Source organism: Varanus komodoensis, unplaced genomic scaffold (genome assembly GCF_004798865.1).
Source record: "Varanus komodoensis strain SLA01 unplaced genomic scaffold, ASM479886v1 scaffold1, whole genome shotgun sequence".
Lineage (NCBI taxonomy): Eukaryota > Metazoa > Chordata > Lepidosauria > Squamata > Varanidae > Varanus > Varanus komodoensis.
The window spans coordinates 115422039-115438245 of NW_025335268.1; the positions used below are offsets into that span (position 1 = coordinate 115422039).

General features: G+C 41.9%; 1 protein-coding gene and 1 long non-coding RNA gene across 3 annotated transcripts in view; one reads left to right on the forward strand and one right to left on the reverse strand.

The window, feature by feature from the left end:
- The window catches only part of MKNK1 (MAPK interacting serine/threonine kinase 1), a 37285-nt gene extending 32371 nt beyond the window's left edge, over window positions 1–4914 (forward strand). For both annotated transcript variants that reach the window (XM_044441412.1, XM_044441403.1), the window contains exons 11-14: window positions 676–870; window positions 1517–1681; window positions 2319–2362; window positions 2565–4914. In XM_044441412.1, the coding sequence (XP_044297347.1) occupies window positions 676–870; window positions 1517–1681; window positions 2319–2362; window positions 2565–2793 (633 nt within the window). In that variant the 3' untranslated portion in view covers window positions 2794–4914. The remainder of the gene's footprint in view (window positions 1–675; window positions 871–1516; window positions 1682–2318; window positions 2363–2564) is intronic.
- Window positions 4915–5208: 294 nt separating this feature from the next.
- LOC123028996 lies at window positions 5209–9660 on the reverse strand. Its single transcript, XR_006415818.1, has 3 exons — window positions 9444–9660; window positions 6696–6883; window positions 5209–5431 (listed from the first exon to the last, which is right to left on the reverse strand). It is a non-coding gene; the product is annotated as an uncharacterized LOC123028996 (long non-coding RNA).
- Between the last annotated feature and the right edge of the window lie 6547 nt (window positions 9661–16207).

The window sequence follows — 16207 nt, forward strand, 5'->3', positions numbered from 1 at the left end:
ATTCTTCCTGTTGCCCAGCAACTGTATATTAGTTTATTGCCAGAGTTGTGGGAGGCAGACCAGACTCGGGCTTATTTGCATGGAGTGAAATTTGCCTTGGGGGAAAACACTTGCATTTAACATGTTGAATCTGTAATGTCAGTTGAGGTGTACTGCAGATTTGTCTGTAATCCTGGGATTTCACAATCTTTAAAGTGAATGATTTGCAATAGGCTGACATTCCAAAGTATTAGATGCCTTTCTTCTGTACAAAAGTAGGTGATACTGTAATAACTTGAGGGAAACTGACATGGAATAGCTCAGTCCTGTATCATCACTATCTAGCCTCAGAATTCATGGTCCAAAGTGGCTGCAGGAGAATGCCATGTATTAGGTTTATGTTTTGCCACATACTGTGAAAACAATAGGTTTTCACAGAACCATGTGGTATTGCCACTGTAATGATAAATGATAATTTGAAGTAATTATATTGAAGAGTCTCATTAAAATGGTCATAAGCTTTCTTTGGAACAGAGGAAAATGGGTACTGTGTGCACCCCTTTTCTTTGTTTTAGAGGTACCTTTGGAAACAAAGACTGGGGTATTTATTGCGAATGTCCCCTTTCATTTTCAGTTGAATTTGAATGTATGTTTGCTTTCTTAAATTTTCTGGTATAAATTCTGTGTCTCAATTAGTGTGGCTCTGCAGAGTACATGGCCCCTGAGGTGGTAGAAGTCTTCACAGAGGAAGCCACGTTCTACGACAAGCGCTGTGACCTGTGGAGCTTGGGCGTGATTTTGTACATCATGCTAAGTGGCTACCCGCCTTTTGTGGGGAACTGTGGCACAGACTGTGGCTGGGATAGGGGGGAAGTCTGCAAAAGTTGCCAGGTAAGCACATTAGCATCTTGAGCATGTGTGGAGGAAGATTATGGGACTCTTGCTTACATGGCTGACCAAGCCAGTTCAGTGGAATGCTTTCTGTTCCTCTGAAACATTCTGCTGACTCAGCCTTCTCCAACCTGGTGCCCTCCACTTATTTTGGTCTACAGCTTCTAGCATTCTTAAGCATTGCCGTGCTGGTTGGGGTTGATGAGAGTTGCAGTCCAAAACATCTGAAGGGTGCTGGCTAGCCTAGTATTCACGGCATTGCTGTTTTCATGCCTTTCAGAACTCTGTAATGTAGAATCAGTTCCCTTTTTGTGGTAAACTCCACATATGTTATTCTGATTTGTAATACACTCTAATGAGGGAGAAGGCATTTTGAACTAGGAAATTATTCTCACCAAGTTAATTTCAGTTAAATGAGCCATATTCAAAATTGTGTTGCCTGGAGATGGAATGTATATTGTTCCCCATGTGGCCTGAGGCATTTCATAAGCTATATTGTCAATGTTACAATATAGCTTATGAAATGTGGGAAGATAACATGGTAAGGATTTTAAGGTGACTCAGGCTTCTTTTTTTAAAGATGAGAAGTCTTTGACTCTGAACTTTAAATACATGAACCAAAAAAGTATGCATTTCTTGTTACTAGAACAAACTCTTTGAGAGTATCCAGGAAGGCAAGTATGAGTTTCCTGATAAGGACTGGTCTCACATCTCCAGTGATGCCAAAGATCTTATCTCAAAGTTGCTCGTCCGCGATGCCAAAAAGAGGCTTAGTGCCGCTCAGGTTCTACAGCATCCATGGGTACAAGGTGTAAGTAGCTTCTTTCAAAGCAACTTTTATTTATATAGCAACATCAGTTTGTGTGGCATTTTCTAAAATAACATAAGTGGAAAACTCAGGTCCATCCATGGGCATTATCTTTGGGAAAAATGGGTTTTTTCTAAGGGCAGGAATACCCTTGGCTATAAATCTGAATAATGAAGCCTTATGTTATCTGGCTCAAGAATTTAAGTAGCATAGGTACCCTTGAAGGTCTCAACTGAAGGCCTAAATTATATCCTAATACAATGTTGCCCAACCTTTCCCATTTAAGTATGGTACAAGAACCTGAAACTGGTTCCTTCCCCTAAAGCATTTTTCCATCTTAAGTACCAAAACTGTAGCTTCTTCCTAGTCAACAGGTCTATTTCCAGTGAGTATTCAGTATGGGAAGAATCAAATCCTCTATCTTGTTATGTTTGGAATGCAGAGTTGATGCATATTTCGGTTGTTTGATGCACATTTATATAAATGTCATAATTATCTGTTCATCTAGTTCACTTGAATTGTCACTTATTCAGATGTGGCTGTTCAGAATGGTAATCTGTAAAAAGTTAAGGATCAATTGCTTATCCTTTGCTTAACTACAAATCCTCAATTTACCTTGCAATGTTTCCATTGTGTTTAGCATGCTTCTGAAAGAGGACTGCCTACACCACAGGTTCTTCAGAGGTAACCATTTCTGAGTACCTATAACTGGTTGTGTTAGTTGGAGGGTAGATACAGTCAAATCAGGACTTTGGGGAGTGAGCAGTCAGCTGCCTTCCCTTTGCAGGGTAACATTGTTTCTTATATGATAGGTAATGAAGAGACAATTTGAGCATTATAGTTTCCCTGATATAAACTGCTCTTCTCTATCTCTGCCCAATCCCAGGAATAGCAGCACAAAAGAGCTGACTCTGTTTGCCGCGGAAGCTATTGCTCTAAATCGCCAGCTCTCCCAGCACGAGAATCATCTCAATGAAGACCAAGAGACTATCACTCAGGCCATGTGCTCTATGAAGCTGTCTCCCCCCTCCAAATCCCGCCTTGCCAAACGCAGAGCCATGGCTCAGGCCACAAAAAGCAGTGACTTCCAGCCCGCTTCACATGCAACTCTTTGATGCTCATTTTCCATTGTTAGGATCAGGTCAACTTTGTACACTCATTTTAAAGGATGTATGCATATATTAATGTTTTAAATGAAGAACACTTGCGATGCAATGGTTTAAAGGAGTTCCCTTGACAATGCCTTTTTTGGAAGTTGATGAATATGGTGAATTATAGGAAGTTCTTAGATGTTGCTGCTGTGTTACTTAATGGTGTAATAAACGACAGGCTATGTTTGCACACAGTCCTCTCTAACCAGGGGATAAACCTCCACCACCAGTCTTGTGACTAGTGGAAATATGGCTGTGAGTTCTCAGGTTCTTGAAAGAGCTTGCAATTCCTAGACAACTCCAGGTCTCCACCTGTAAGCCACAGAATAAGTACGGTTGTCCTTGTTCAGGAAGCTTTGATCACCATGTGGATTTGTTTTTCCACTGGAATATGTCAAAATCCTTCATCTTTATCATGGGTCACCTCCTGTAATACCCTTTACTCATCCGGGTCCATAACTTGGCTGGATGTGTGTAGATGTGACTTTGGAATGCTAGCAGCATATCTATTTCAGTGCTAAGGTGAGTTCATCTGAAGTGGCTTTCATTTAGTCCCCCTACCCCACCTCCCGAAATGTCACATTTTAAACGTTTTGTTGGCAAAAAGCAATTTTGCAGTCGGCCCCCAGGATGCATTCCTCTCATTGCCTCCCTTTTTGCTGCAGTTTCCAAGTGATCTACTTGGGGAATTCTGCTTTGAATTGCTTGAAGTGTTTGGCCCAATTTTATATAGAGCATTTCTCTGAGGAGTGGACCTCACACAAAACTTCAGCAAGATGATCAAAACATGACTTCCCTATGTTAGTACCACTGGAAAGCTCTTCTCTTTGGGAAGAGTCACAAAAATGGGAATGCTTAAAAGCTCTTTTTTGTGCGTATCCACCCAAATGTGCAGTGCTGACGTGAAGTGTTGCTTGCATTCAGAAAGTGGCAGCAGTAAATAGCAGTTATATCGAGCTTCTCTTTGGCATGCCATTACAGGAAAGAGCTTCTTGGTGGTGGTTGCATTCAGTAATTTGCACTAATTCCTACTTGGGAAATGAAAGGTTTCTCCAGTCTCTTGCTTAGATACTTCCCCCTGATCTGGTATGTTAACCCCATAACAGTTCGTTTAAAATAAAGAATGTGCAAAAAATTTAAGCATGGCCATCTTGCAGATTTGCAGAATTATCTTTACCCAAGACACAGCACTGAGTTTGGGAAACCAGCATAGGTTTAGACCAGCTTTGGAGTGGTTGTCCTTGCTGTTAAAGGCATGTATTCCATAGGAAGGACATATCATTCAAGGCAGAACAAGAGAGCCCACATCTATAGCATTTTTGTAGCCTGATATTAATGCAAGTTCTCATGCTCAGCTGTAACTGCTTGCCATGCAGTTCTTTGTCCTTCCCTATATTACCACACCCAAGAGAAGGAAACTGGCATAGTCTTACATCTCAAGGCTTGTGCATTTTGGGGTAGGTTATGGCAGGACAAGTGAGGAAGTAGCATCAGATGGCTTATTAACTGTGACATATCATGTATGTGATGTCTCTTGAAGTGTGGGAGCTTGAGAATCACTCACGGTTGTGCAATGGTTGTTTTAAAATCAAACCAATGAGTTCATCTCGAGCATCCTAGGAGGCCTTTCTTTTTTAAAGGTGCTAAAGCTGTTCACCTCAGGAATTTAAGTCCCTTTTTAGATGAGTGTTTAAATTTGATAATTTTTGAAGTTGAAGGAGCAAGATGTCCTATCACCTAGAAGGTTTTTTAATGTAGGTTAGTCTGTCTGCTAGAATAGCCTGATCTTTTTCCTTTAAATGCAGCATGTGTATTTATGTAATTTTAAGAATTATTACTGCATGCTGGTCATGAATATGGCCATTACACTTAAGGGCTTTTATAGATTATACAACTGGTGACAGTATTTTTTTAAAAAATATATATACTGCTGTTTTAAAGGGTGCTTTAAGCTGTTATAGTTACACTGTACTTGTTAGTTAATGGTCTTTAAAAGCTTTGGATAGCTCAGGAGCCAATGTCCCTGTCCATGTGACCCATTTATTAATGTTGTGTATTGAAAATTAAACTTGGATCATTTCTAAACTGTTTTGTTTTCTTGTTGATCTGTTGAGTAACAAAAATATCCAGTTTTTCAAGCCAGCATGATATATGTTGAATAGCAAATATTCCAGCAGCTCTTGAAAAAGAAATTGAGGCTGCATCGTGCTTACTTCCTTTTGAATATTTATGGAATTGCATCTCAAATATATAAACAATCTGAAGAGTTCTGCACAGTTTAAAAATTGTATAAGGTGTCCTAAAAACTATGAAAATAAAAAGAGCAATTATATGAAGAAATATATCAGCCACTATATAAAACAAAAGGATTCATCTATATCTTGATCCAAATTGCATATTATTTCCATAAAACTGATCCAAGGTTGCCAGGCATTGTAACAGTTTTGTTTTGGACTTTGCAATGTCTTGCCATGTTCCTCTTCACTTGCTGGTTGCTCGGCATAACACAAAACTCCACCTTGGAATAAAAACAAAACACCTTTCTGCAAGCATGTTATGCGGCTTTATAAACAAAGATGTTCAATTGTTCCAGCATCAGTAGCTAGAAGATGAGAAGGAGAGAGGGGAATCAAATGTTGGTGATATTACAATGGATATTGAATAATTTTGTGCTGTTGTTAAAGAGGTGGACATCTTCTGGGAGTGGGCTTTAGTAATTGGGTGGCTATGGTCATGCTTCGCAGACGGTAAGTCACCAGAGTGAATGGATTATATTGTAGAATTGTGTTAAAAAGGAATTGGAGCAGCAGCACATCACCTTGTAGAGAAACAACTGGCTAACTGGGAAGCAAACGGAACATGATGAATATATGCAATCTGCAACACCTATTTTTTTCTATCAAAGAGGATTAACAATTTGTATTCACCTGGCTACAAAACTCTGTTGTTTGACACCTACATGGACTGCATTATTTGCAGAGACATCCAAGTGGACTGGGGAATCCTGGAAGCAGGAGGACTGTGTTCTCTCTGAACATGCATAAGACTCCCCCCCGCCGATAATCCTTTTCTAAGCTAGCATAGCTGACAAATCACAGCAGCAGCTATTTGGAATAAGAGGTTTCTTGGGATTTATAATATTTGAAATGGATATGCACACTTTTAGTGTATTCTTGATTTGTGGCAGCTTTTCATTCTGTATCTATTGCAGATCACTTGAAGCTTACTTGGCCTGCAATCCTTTATGCACTTAGTTAATGGTAATTCCTATTGAACACAGCAGGAATTACTTCTGAATTGACATGCATAGGGTCGCTCTATTCATCTTGGCAATCCAGATCAGACTAGTGGAATTGCTTACAAAAGAGTACCAGAAGTATAACAACTTGAATTCATCCCCATTTTTAAGTGTTTTGGTTAAACACTTGAAAGCTGGTGTACTTGAATCAGGCAGGATCAAGCTTGCATTTCCTGGTTTCTCTGTTCTTACCTGTTTGTATACCTCTATCACTTTCTTTTAACAAAAACACAAATTTTACTGATTACACTGCTAAACACAATTGAGATTTAAAAAATCTATACATTGACACTGTAAATGCATTACCTATATTTTTGTAAATAGGTGGTTAAGGTTTGTAATGGAACAGGAAGGAGGGCTATCACTATTATTTTCCTTGATTTGGGTAGATATATTTTTACCTCCAAGCTTGAAAAGGAAACCGCAAATTCAGAGGGCTCAATATTGAGTTGCTACTGTAATGGGGCCACTGAGAAGGTGGTGTCAGTATGGTTAGGTGAATCCTGGGGTGCAGAAGTAGGAACATTGAAAATATAAAAAAATAGCTTTTCCCTCCAAAACAGCTTACATTATTCTGGAAAATAGGCTGGCTGGAGTAAGTCAGTATTCCCTGTTAGGTATGAGGTCTACCACAACATGGTTGCAGGTCCAACTTGTCTTATTTCAGCCATGCAACTGAAATGGATGTGGGATTTTTAATTGCTTGCCTTCTTCTGTTCCAGCTCAATTCCATGGAGTCAAAGCACACAGATAACCCTGCAAATAAATATTGGAGCTTGTTCACTTGCAGTGCAAGGATTCTGCAGTGTGTCCCACATGGTTTTTTTTAAAGTTCTCTGTATCCTTAAAGTAGATAATTCATGCCAGGGATTGGGAAACTTGCGTCCCTCCAATTTTTTGGCTTACAGTTCTCATAAGCCCTAGCTAGATAACGAGTGATGAGGGATTATGGGAGTTGTAGGCTGAAACATCTAGAAGGCCATACATTTCCGCCCCTGAATCAAAGCACTGGGAAGCTTTTTCCTGTCCCTGTGTTACTATAGTGAGAAAGGACTGCATATATTGGCCCCATGTGGACACAGTTTCATTAATACTAACATTAGATACTGTCTACCTCGCAAATTAGGAGGCAGTGGAATTCATTTGTTGGATTCTTGTGGTGAATGCTTCTCTTTTAGGTTATTCCAGTGGTAAGGTACAAACCTCTAATTGGTTTCTTTAGGAACATGCTACCATAGCAACTGAAGACTTGATAGTTCTGAAGAAGCATATGTTGGTGCCTGCTCTCAAAGCTTCTCCTTCATGGCTTGCTCTGTCATTCATTTCTTACTGTTTGCTACCATACTCTACAATAATCAAGTCATTGCAATAATTTTTTGGCACTCTTTAATGGCTAAGTCATTAAAAACTTGCAGCCTTTTTCTTTGAAGAGACACTTTGAAGGACATTATCCCTTTTGCCAATAAAAACACAATACAATAGTAAATTGTTCATGGTTAAGAGGTATACTAATAGTGGATTGCCTAGTACAGTTGGTACAACTTAACTGATGCGGGTTAGGAGGGCTTGCCTCTCAATGGGAAGGAAGCATGAATCAATGGGAAGCATGAAGCACCTGCTTAGTTTCGCTAAGCAGGTGCTTTTTTAAATTGTATTCATCCCAAAATTCCACATAGGACCTTCTAGTGTATACAGGCCCAACTTCTATTAAAGAGAGTATGAGATCTTGAAACTGATTGGATTAACTGAAAATTGTTGCTGCTTTTTCCGATGGAAGTTCTTGAAGTTAACACCTCTTAATGCTTTTTTGGCGGGGTGGAGGGGAAAGGCAGGGAAAGTTATAACCACATATTCTGCTACATGTTCAGAATTTGGAAGCTTTGGTATTAAAGTTGTAAGAAAAAAATTGTATTTGCTGAGATGGAAAGAGATGCATGTTCACAGCATGTTCAGCTTTTCTTGCCTGCACAGTTGTATGAGAGCTGGTGCTGTGAAGAGGAGTTTATTTTGCTTGTTACGGTAGCTTGTTGTGACAATTGTTTGGTTGAACAAGTTGGGCTTATGCAGGGCAAGCCCTACCATTAGCAGAATGAAGCAGTCATCTCAGGCTGCTAATGTGAGGTGGCAGCAAGAGGAAGGACCTGTGTATTACATGACTTGCTCTGGATTAAGACTATAAGAACATATGAAGACCCATGCTGGATCAGACCAAGTCTTCATCTAGTCCAGCAACTTGTGCACATGGTGGAATGCCAGGTAGCCAAAGGATCCCTCAAGCGGGATGGACATATCCATCTGCCCAAGCTCCTCAGCAGCTGGTGGATGCAGGCATGCCACCTCTGCTAATGGAGGCAGCACATAGCCAGCAAGGCTATAGCCAATCATAGTCTCCTATGATTTGTCCAATCACCTTGTAAAGCCATCCAAACTGGTGGCCATTCCCACTTCCCATGGCAGTAAATTCTATAAGTTTCTGTTACGCAAAGTACTTTTATCTGACCTAAACTTCCCACCAGTCAGCTTCATGTGATAATGCCACAACGTTCTAGCATTATGGGAGAGGGCAAAAAAAATCTCTCCCTCTCCACTTTCTCCATACAATGCATTCTCCATACAAGTTTTGAACACCTTTATCAAGTGGCCTCTTACTCACCTTTTTTCTAAGCTGAAGTCCCTTGTTCTTTTTTGTTGCCCTTCTCTGCACCTTTTCCAATTCAGTAATGCCTTTTTGCAAGTAAGGCAACCAAAACTGAACACAATATTCTGTGTCATCATACCAAAGATTTGTACAGGGGGAGTACATCCCTGGCAGTTCTGTTCCATTCCTAGTTATGCCTAGCATGGAGTTTGCCTTTTTCACAGCAGCTGCACACTGGGCTGACATTTTCATTGAGCTGCCACCATCACCCAAAGACCCTTTCCTGCTGAATCACTGCTGACTCAGATCCCATCAGCTTATACTGGATTTTTAATTTTTAATTTTTTTTGTTCCAACGTGCATGACTTTACACTGAACTGCATTTGCCATTTCTATGCTTATTCTCACAGCTTGGAGAGATCCCTTTGGAGCTCCTCACAGTCTGTTTTGCTTTTAACCACCCTAAATAATTTGGTGTCATCAGCAAACTTGGCACTTCACTGCCAACTCCTAATTCCAGATCCTTTATGTATAGGTGGAAAAGCACTATTTCTGATATAGAGCCCTGTGGGACTCCATTGAGAGAAATTGCCATTGATTCCCACTCTGTCTGCTGTTCTTTAAGCAGCTGGTAATCCATAAGAAGACTTCCCCCACTTTTATTCCATGACTGCTTACTTTGCTCAGAGGTCTTCAGTGAGGGACTTGATGAATAGGGCAGGATCCGTCCGTCCATCCATCCGTCCTTCCTTCCTAGGAACTTAAGGTGGCTTACATGATTCTGCTCCTTTCCACCTTATCCTCACAACAGATACATCCTTCCATCCAGTTGGCTTTTGTGAATGGAATAAGAGAGTACTGTCTTTTCTCCACTTCAGCCTGCAAAATGCCTTGTGTGTTTGTTTCATGTGTGTCTGGGTGTTTCCTGATTGCAAAACATTCTTGAAGCTGTCATACCAAGCCCCCCTCTTTCTGTCAGATTCCATGCACCCTGCTGCAGTGGCATTTTGCATATCTCTGGTATTCAAGCTCACACTAGCACTATCGCCAGCAGGCAAGCTTCTATTTGGGTCCCAATGTGGAAGGAGCCCCAATTTAGCTTGGACTGATTCAGAGGCTCCCTGCTTCAGCCAGAGTTTAACTTCAGAAATGCAGAGCTCTGTATTTCTCCCCATCACCTCTAATTAGGAAGTGAACTTCTAGAACTTTTCTGTTGGGATGGTGGGGTAGAATTAGCTGAACTTTTCATAGTTGCATCTCTGAGATCAAGCCAGCCAGATTTCAGATGAATGTGTAATAGAGATTAGAGTCTGGGTAAAAAGGAAGAAAAATTCCCTTAGCACAGTTATGGCGTTTTTTGTGGGAAGTTTGTATGAAAATGGGATGCATCATAGAGTGCTCCATGTTAATTTCTGCATCTTCCATGTTAATGCTTCTACAGCATTTCAAAAGAGTAGTTGCAGAGGGATTGTGTCTTTTAATTTTTGTGAGAAAATAACAATAACCTGTATCATAGAAACCAGCTGAATTCCACAAGGATAAGTTCAGGGTTTATGGAGTTGTTTTCTACTCAGTTGAAAGCACCAAAGTTACAGAAACTTTAATTGTCAATTTACTGAATAAATGTAAGTGTACATTGTACGGTTTGTGTTAATTGCATTCTACAAAGGGAACCTTCTTAAAGGGACTCTATCACCTTTTTTTAACCAATTTGTTGTGTTCTTTGTTGAATGACTGTTCTTATTGTTCTCTCTTTGCCTGAGTACTGCTGGGTGCAATTAGTGGTGCAGTTAGGATGGGTCCTTGGAGCCAATTCAGGGCCCCACAACCCATAGAGACCCCAAATGATCACCCCAGGATCCCAGAGAATAAGAGCATCAGGGTTGCAGAAACACATACTCTTTTCTTCCTGTAGCCATGATAGCTGCTATCTAATGGAGATAAAATGCAAATAGCACAGGCTCCGAGTATTTTGTTTGAACTGGGTTGTTAAACATTTCAACAGATAGGGAATTTAGAAACAGAGAGTGTACTCGCAAAGCATGAGTGGTGGTGGGAGGAAACTTAGTTCTGTGCATCGCAACTGAATTACTACATGTGGCCAGCCATCTAAATGCTCCCCAAACATTTAAGTCCAGAGTCAAAAATAAAAACCATAAAACCATATTTGATTTTAAAGTCCTCCTCTCCCTATGTTCTTGGAGAGAGAGGAGAATGCTTGCTCCCACTTTCAGGGGGTGAAGTTCAACTTATTACCAGACTAAAGGACCAAAGGTAGCGGAGATGGGAAGGAAAGCCCTCCCGACTCCACTGCATGTTTTCTGGCTGCCTGGAGCTTGTGCATGGCCACCGATTAAAGCTGCAGGCAGGCATCGTCTTCAGCTGGACTGCTGCCCTGACCTCCATCGACTGGCAGGCAGAGAGGGAGTGCTGGAGAAGGTAGATGCAGGGGCACTTCACGTACCTGCCGGGGTGGCTGGCCTCTGCGGTTGGCAGCAGTGGGTGCTGGCGTTTCCCGGGCTCTCAAGCTCTGAGGCCTGGAGCTCTCTCTGCTGGTAAACAGTGCAGAGACAACATAGGAGGAACCTCTGGTCAGTTTTCTTTTTTATACCCTTCCCGAAAGCACTGCAATTGGAAGTAAGAAGGAGAGGCGAGGTAATAAGAGGCGAGGTAGTAAGAAGGAGAGGCGGGTGTTGTAAGCCGCCCCGAGGCTTCGGCGAATGGGGCGGCATAAAAATGTTTTAATAAATAAATCAATAAAAATAATGTAGTTCTTTAACTGGAAGCAGGAGGTGGCACTCTCAGAACTCTCGCTCCTCACTCTCTCCTGTCTCTGGCATTTTTTCTTGGATGCTGATCCCAGGCTGGTGGAAATGTGTCTCTTTTAACAGACACCCTGTCAGTGTTCTGGCCACATCTCTGATTTGCTGCTGAGGTATTGGAAGGAGCCAGGTTGGGAGAACACCTGACTCTGCTTCAGACAAATAGGCAAAAGAAACCATGCCCTGCTCAAAATTGGAATCCACCCATTTTTGTGGAATTTCCTGCACTTAGCGCTATATGTGATTTTTGGTGTAAAGTCCCTTGGTATCGTTTTCTTTCTTTTTCACCTTTTTTCTTTTTATCTATAAAAAGTAAAAAAGAAAAATTGGAATTCATTGGAAGTGAATGTACCTCACTACTGCACACCAGCCAATCTTGTTAGATTTTTTTACCCACATGGCCACATACCCAGGTTCATGACTACCTAGGTAAATACTTCTGCAAACAAAGCTGTGTACATTAAAAGAACAGCAGTCCTGCCTCACAGTGTGGCTATACCTTATCTTTAAAAAGTGACTGTAGTCACAAGACCGTGGATGAAAAAGCAGTTTTCAGGGGCACTGTTGGCTCCATGAAACAGGATAGAAGGGAAAGGAGGTTAGCAGACTATTGCACGCTGTACACAATCTAGTTTTTCAGAGAATAATGTCTGCCCAAAAGCAGAATGCACTTTATTGCAAAGAATGCAACCATATTTGTTCACTTGATGGCCACAAATTCACCTTCCTTTTCACCTGTTCCAAACTGGAAGGCCAAGGAAGTGGCTATGTTCTTCTATTTAGTGAAATCTGCTTCTAAATCCCTCTGGGTAGGGATCACTGCAGTGTCAACCTGCAGATTTTTAAAACTGCAAGGGTATTATGAATAAACATAACGGCTATTTTGAGGAAGGCACTAGGCACTTCTTTCCGGAAGGAAATGTGTGTGCGTGTTGTCCTTGTGTGTGCATTTTTTTTTCTCCGAGGAACACAGAGGGCTCATTTCTTTCCCCCTTGAGAGCCCCGAGACTAAACAAGGCAGCATATATATCCTGTTCCTAATCGTTTTGTGGAGCCCAAGCAGGAAGAGGCTGTAGGCTATGCTAAAATAGCCATAAATTCTCCAAAAGAAAGGCATTGTGCATCTTGTACATGGTACACTCTAGTAGGGCATTTATTCTGAGACACTCTGCACATTACGAGTGCATCTATAGCTTCCAGTGTTCCCTAGTCTCTGAACTAGTCTCTGAACTTTCATTTAGTGTTCCATTCTATAGCAGCTATCCCTACTCTGTGAGCAAAACATTCTAACTCCAATTTACCACTTATTGGCTCATGAAAGAATCCTCCTCTGAATGAGGTCCCCACTTATTTATCAATTTATCTTTTAGCAAGGGAGTGAAAAGTAACCTAATAAGAGCAGAGGAAATTACTTGGAGCATGCGGATGGCCAAAAATGTGCACCAAGAGATACAAGTTCCAGCTCCGACACTTAGGGGATGTTATGAACCTCCTTCATAAATGCTATGGTGGTGGGGAAAAAATCTTGGGAAAGATGGCAAAAACACCTTGGAACAAAATCAAGGTGTAATTTGGCCAATCTCCCCTTACCCAGCCCTTCTTGAGACACTTTGGGGCAAATAGCATCTTCAATGAAAAGGGGTTCTCTTTCTCCCCCTGTGCCCTGAACTCATTTCCCCCTCCACAGATCTGGGTTGGGTTGAGTTGGGTTTGGATTGGTTATGGCTAGGAACGTAGGAACGTAGATGGAAAGTATCATTTATGTATGGGGTAAGTTAACTCTTTGAAGTTAAATTTGAAGCCCAAAGTTCTCAAGACATTTCCGGTGGTGCATGAGGGCAATGCAAGAAGTGAGGGACAAAAATAACAGCACGCTATAACTTAAAGTTCTTATTGCCAGTAACTAAGACTTAATAGAGGCCTTTTGACCTTGTAGAAGGGGGAAAGTATTGTCCAAAAGCCAGGAAATCATCAAATGGTCAACAGTTGGAGGAAAGGGAATGAGGTCAGGGAAGGGGCATGGCTAGCTGGGCTGGACTGGTACATCAGGTGAGCCAGATTTGGTCTTTTGACCTGAGGCTGCACACACTTGCCTTATGGGAACTCAGTAATTTTTAACAGTTCACAGGATGCAAGTATGTAGTTGCATGTGGTGAGGAATATGTGTCTGCAACTCTTTGGAGGGCACAAGGTAGCATCTTACTTCAGCTGCTCTTGGAAGACTGTGCAGTCAAATTCTGATTTCTTTCTGTCTTTTTTTTTGGAGCTAGTTCTGCCGCCGCCATCTGGTAAAATGTTGTGCTTGGAATATTGGACTGGGGTTCAGAGACCCAAAATTGGCCAGGGAGCTCATTCGTGAGCTTGAGCCAGTCACTATTTCTTCACCTAACCTTCATCACAAAGTTGTTAAGGGGCTAGAATGCAGGATAGGAGAACCATGAGCGTTGTTTTGTGATCCTTAGAGCGAAGACAGATAAAAACGTATTAAAAGAAATATGTGCTATGGAAACAGTGTCAACTGAAGGATGACTAGTCTTGGCCTGAATAGGCTTCCAGTGGGGTTTTTTTTTTTGGGGGGGGGGGGAGGAGGAATGCAAAAGTCCCATAGTTGCAGATTCAGTCATGAATTCATGGATAATGCTGAATCGTCACTGCTCTAACTAAGCTCAGTATTGTTCACATTCTGCCTCTTCTGGGCCTTCTGTCCTTCACGGTATCCTGCCTGGACTACTGCAGAAGAGGTCTGCCTTTGAAAAGCGTACAGAATGCTGTAGCCAGACTTTTGACCAGATCTGGGTATAGGAAGCACATCACTCCCACGCTGAGGCTTTCACTGACCGTTTCCAGACACAACTCAAAGAACCGATTATGTTTCCAGAAAACCCTACACAGCTCAGGACCAGAGTTCCCACATGATGCTTCCTGGGGTTTACGATCCTTGTGGGAGCAACTTCTCTTGTTCCTGTTTCCAGTGGAGGTACATCAGGCAGGGGGCTCAGGTTGGGCTACTCCTAAGTGCTGGACCTTCTTGCCCCAAAGAGTTTGGCCTCCCCTCTGCTGTTCTTCTGCCAGTGACCAAAAAGACTTTCATTCCAGCTAGCATTTGTTGCCTAAGCTGAAGGAAGGATTGTGTGATCTCTATTTCTTCTATTGTTTTAATTGTACTTGTGTTTCTGTTTCTGTTGTTAATCGCAAAGTTGTGTCCGACCCATCACGACCCCATGGACAACATTCCTCCAGGCCTTCCTGTCCTCCACCATCCCCAGAATCCACTTAAGTTCACGCCAACTGCTTCAGCGACTCCATCCAGCCACCTCATTCTCTGCCGTCCCCTTCTTGTTTTGCCATCTATTGTTCCCAGCATTAGGCTCTTCTCCAGGGAGTCCTTCCTTCTTATTAGGTGGCCAAAGTATGTGAGTTTCATCTTCAGGATCTGGCCTTCTAAAGAGCAGTCAGGGTTGATCTCCTCTAGGACTGACTGGTTTGATTGCCTTGCAGTCCAAGGGACTTGCAGAAGTCTTCTCCAGCACCACAATTCAAAGGCCTCAATTCTTCGGCGTTCAGCCTTCCTTACAGTCCAACTTTCACAGCCATACATTGCAACTGTGAAAACCATAGCCTTGACTAAACACATTTTTGCCCACAGTAGTGTACCTGATGGTCATCTGAAGTAAATTCACACATTCCTGTCCATATTAGTTCACTGATTCCTAAGATGTCGATGTTCAGCCTTGTCACCTCTTGTTTGACCACGTCCCGCTTGCCTTGATTCATGGATCTTACATTCCAGGTTCCTATGGAGTATAGATCTTTACAGCATCAGACTCTCCTTTCACCACCAGATACATCTGCAATTGAGTGTCCTTTTGGCTTTGACCCAGTCGCTTCATTCTTTCTGGCGCTACTAGTACTAGCCCTCTGCTCTTCCCCCGTAGCATATTGGACACCTTCCGACCTTAGGGGCTCATCTTCTGGCATCATATCTTTTTGCCTTTTGGTACTGTCCATGGGGTTTTCATGGCAAGGATACTGGAGTGGGTTGCCATTTCCTTCTCCAGTGGATCACGTTTTGTCAGAGCTCTCTGCTATGACCTGTCTGTCTTGGGTGGCCCTGCATGGCATAGGTCATAGCTTCACTGAGCTACACAAGCCCCTTCGCCATGACAAGGCAGTGATCCATGAAGGGGCTGTTACTTTCAATTAAAATTTTTATTCTTAACATGTATTTTATTATAGTTAGCTATCTTGAGCTCCAGTTTTGACAGAAAGGCAGAATATTAATCAAATAATCACTAAAAAGAAGTGATCTGTACAACTAATTTCTCCCCATCATAATCCAGGAATACGCTGTTGGGTACACACACTGTGTGCCAGACCACAATTTTATCCATGCACAGCCATGTGGAAGTGCTGATGGAGTCATCTAGTGATTTTGCCTGATTTGCTTTTTGTAACACAAAACTGGCAGGCGTGTTGCTTTGAGTCACGGCAACCTATTTTTAGAAGCTGTTGCCTGAAAATGTGTTGCATGGCTTCAAAAAAGACTTGATTAAAGAAATAGGCTAGTTTGCAGGAGCTGGATAAGGAGCTTAATGTCCTAGTACTATGAGAAAGGCTTCT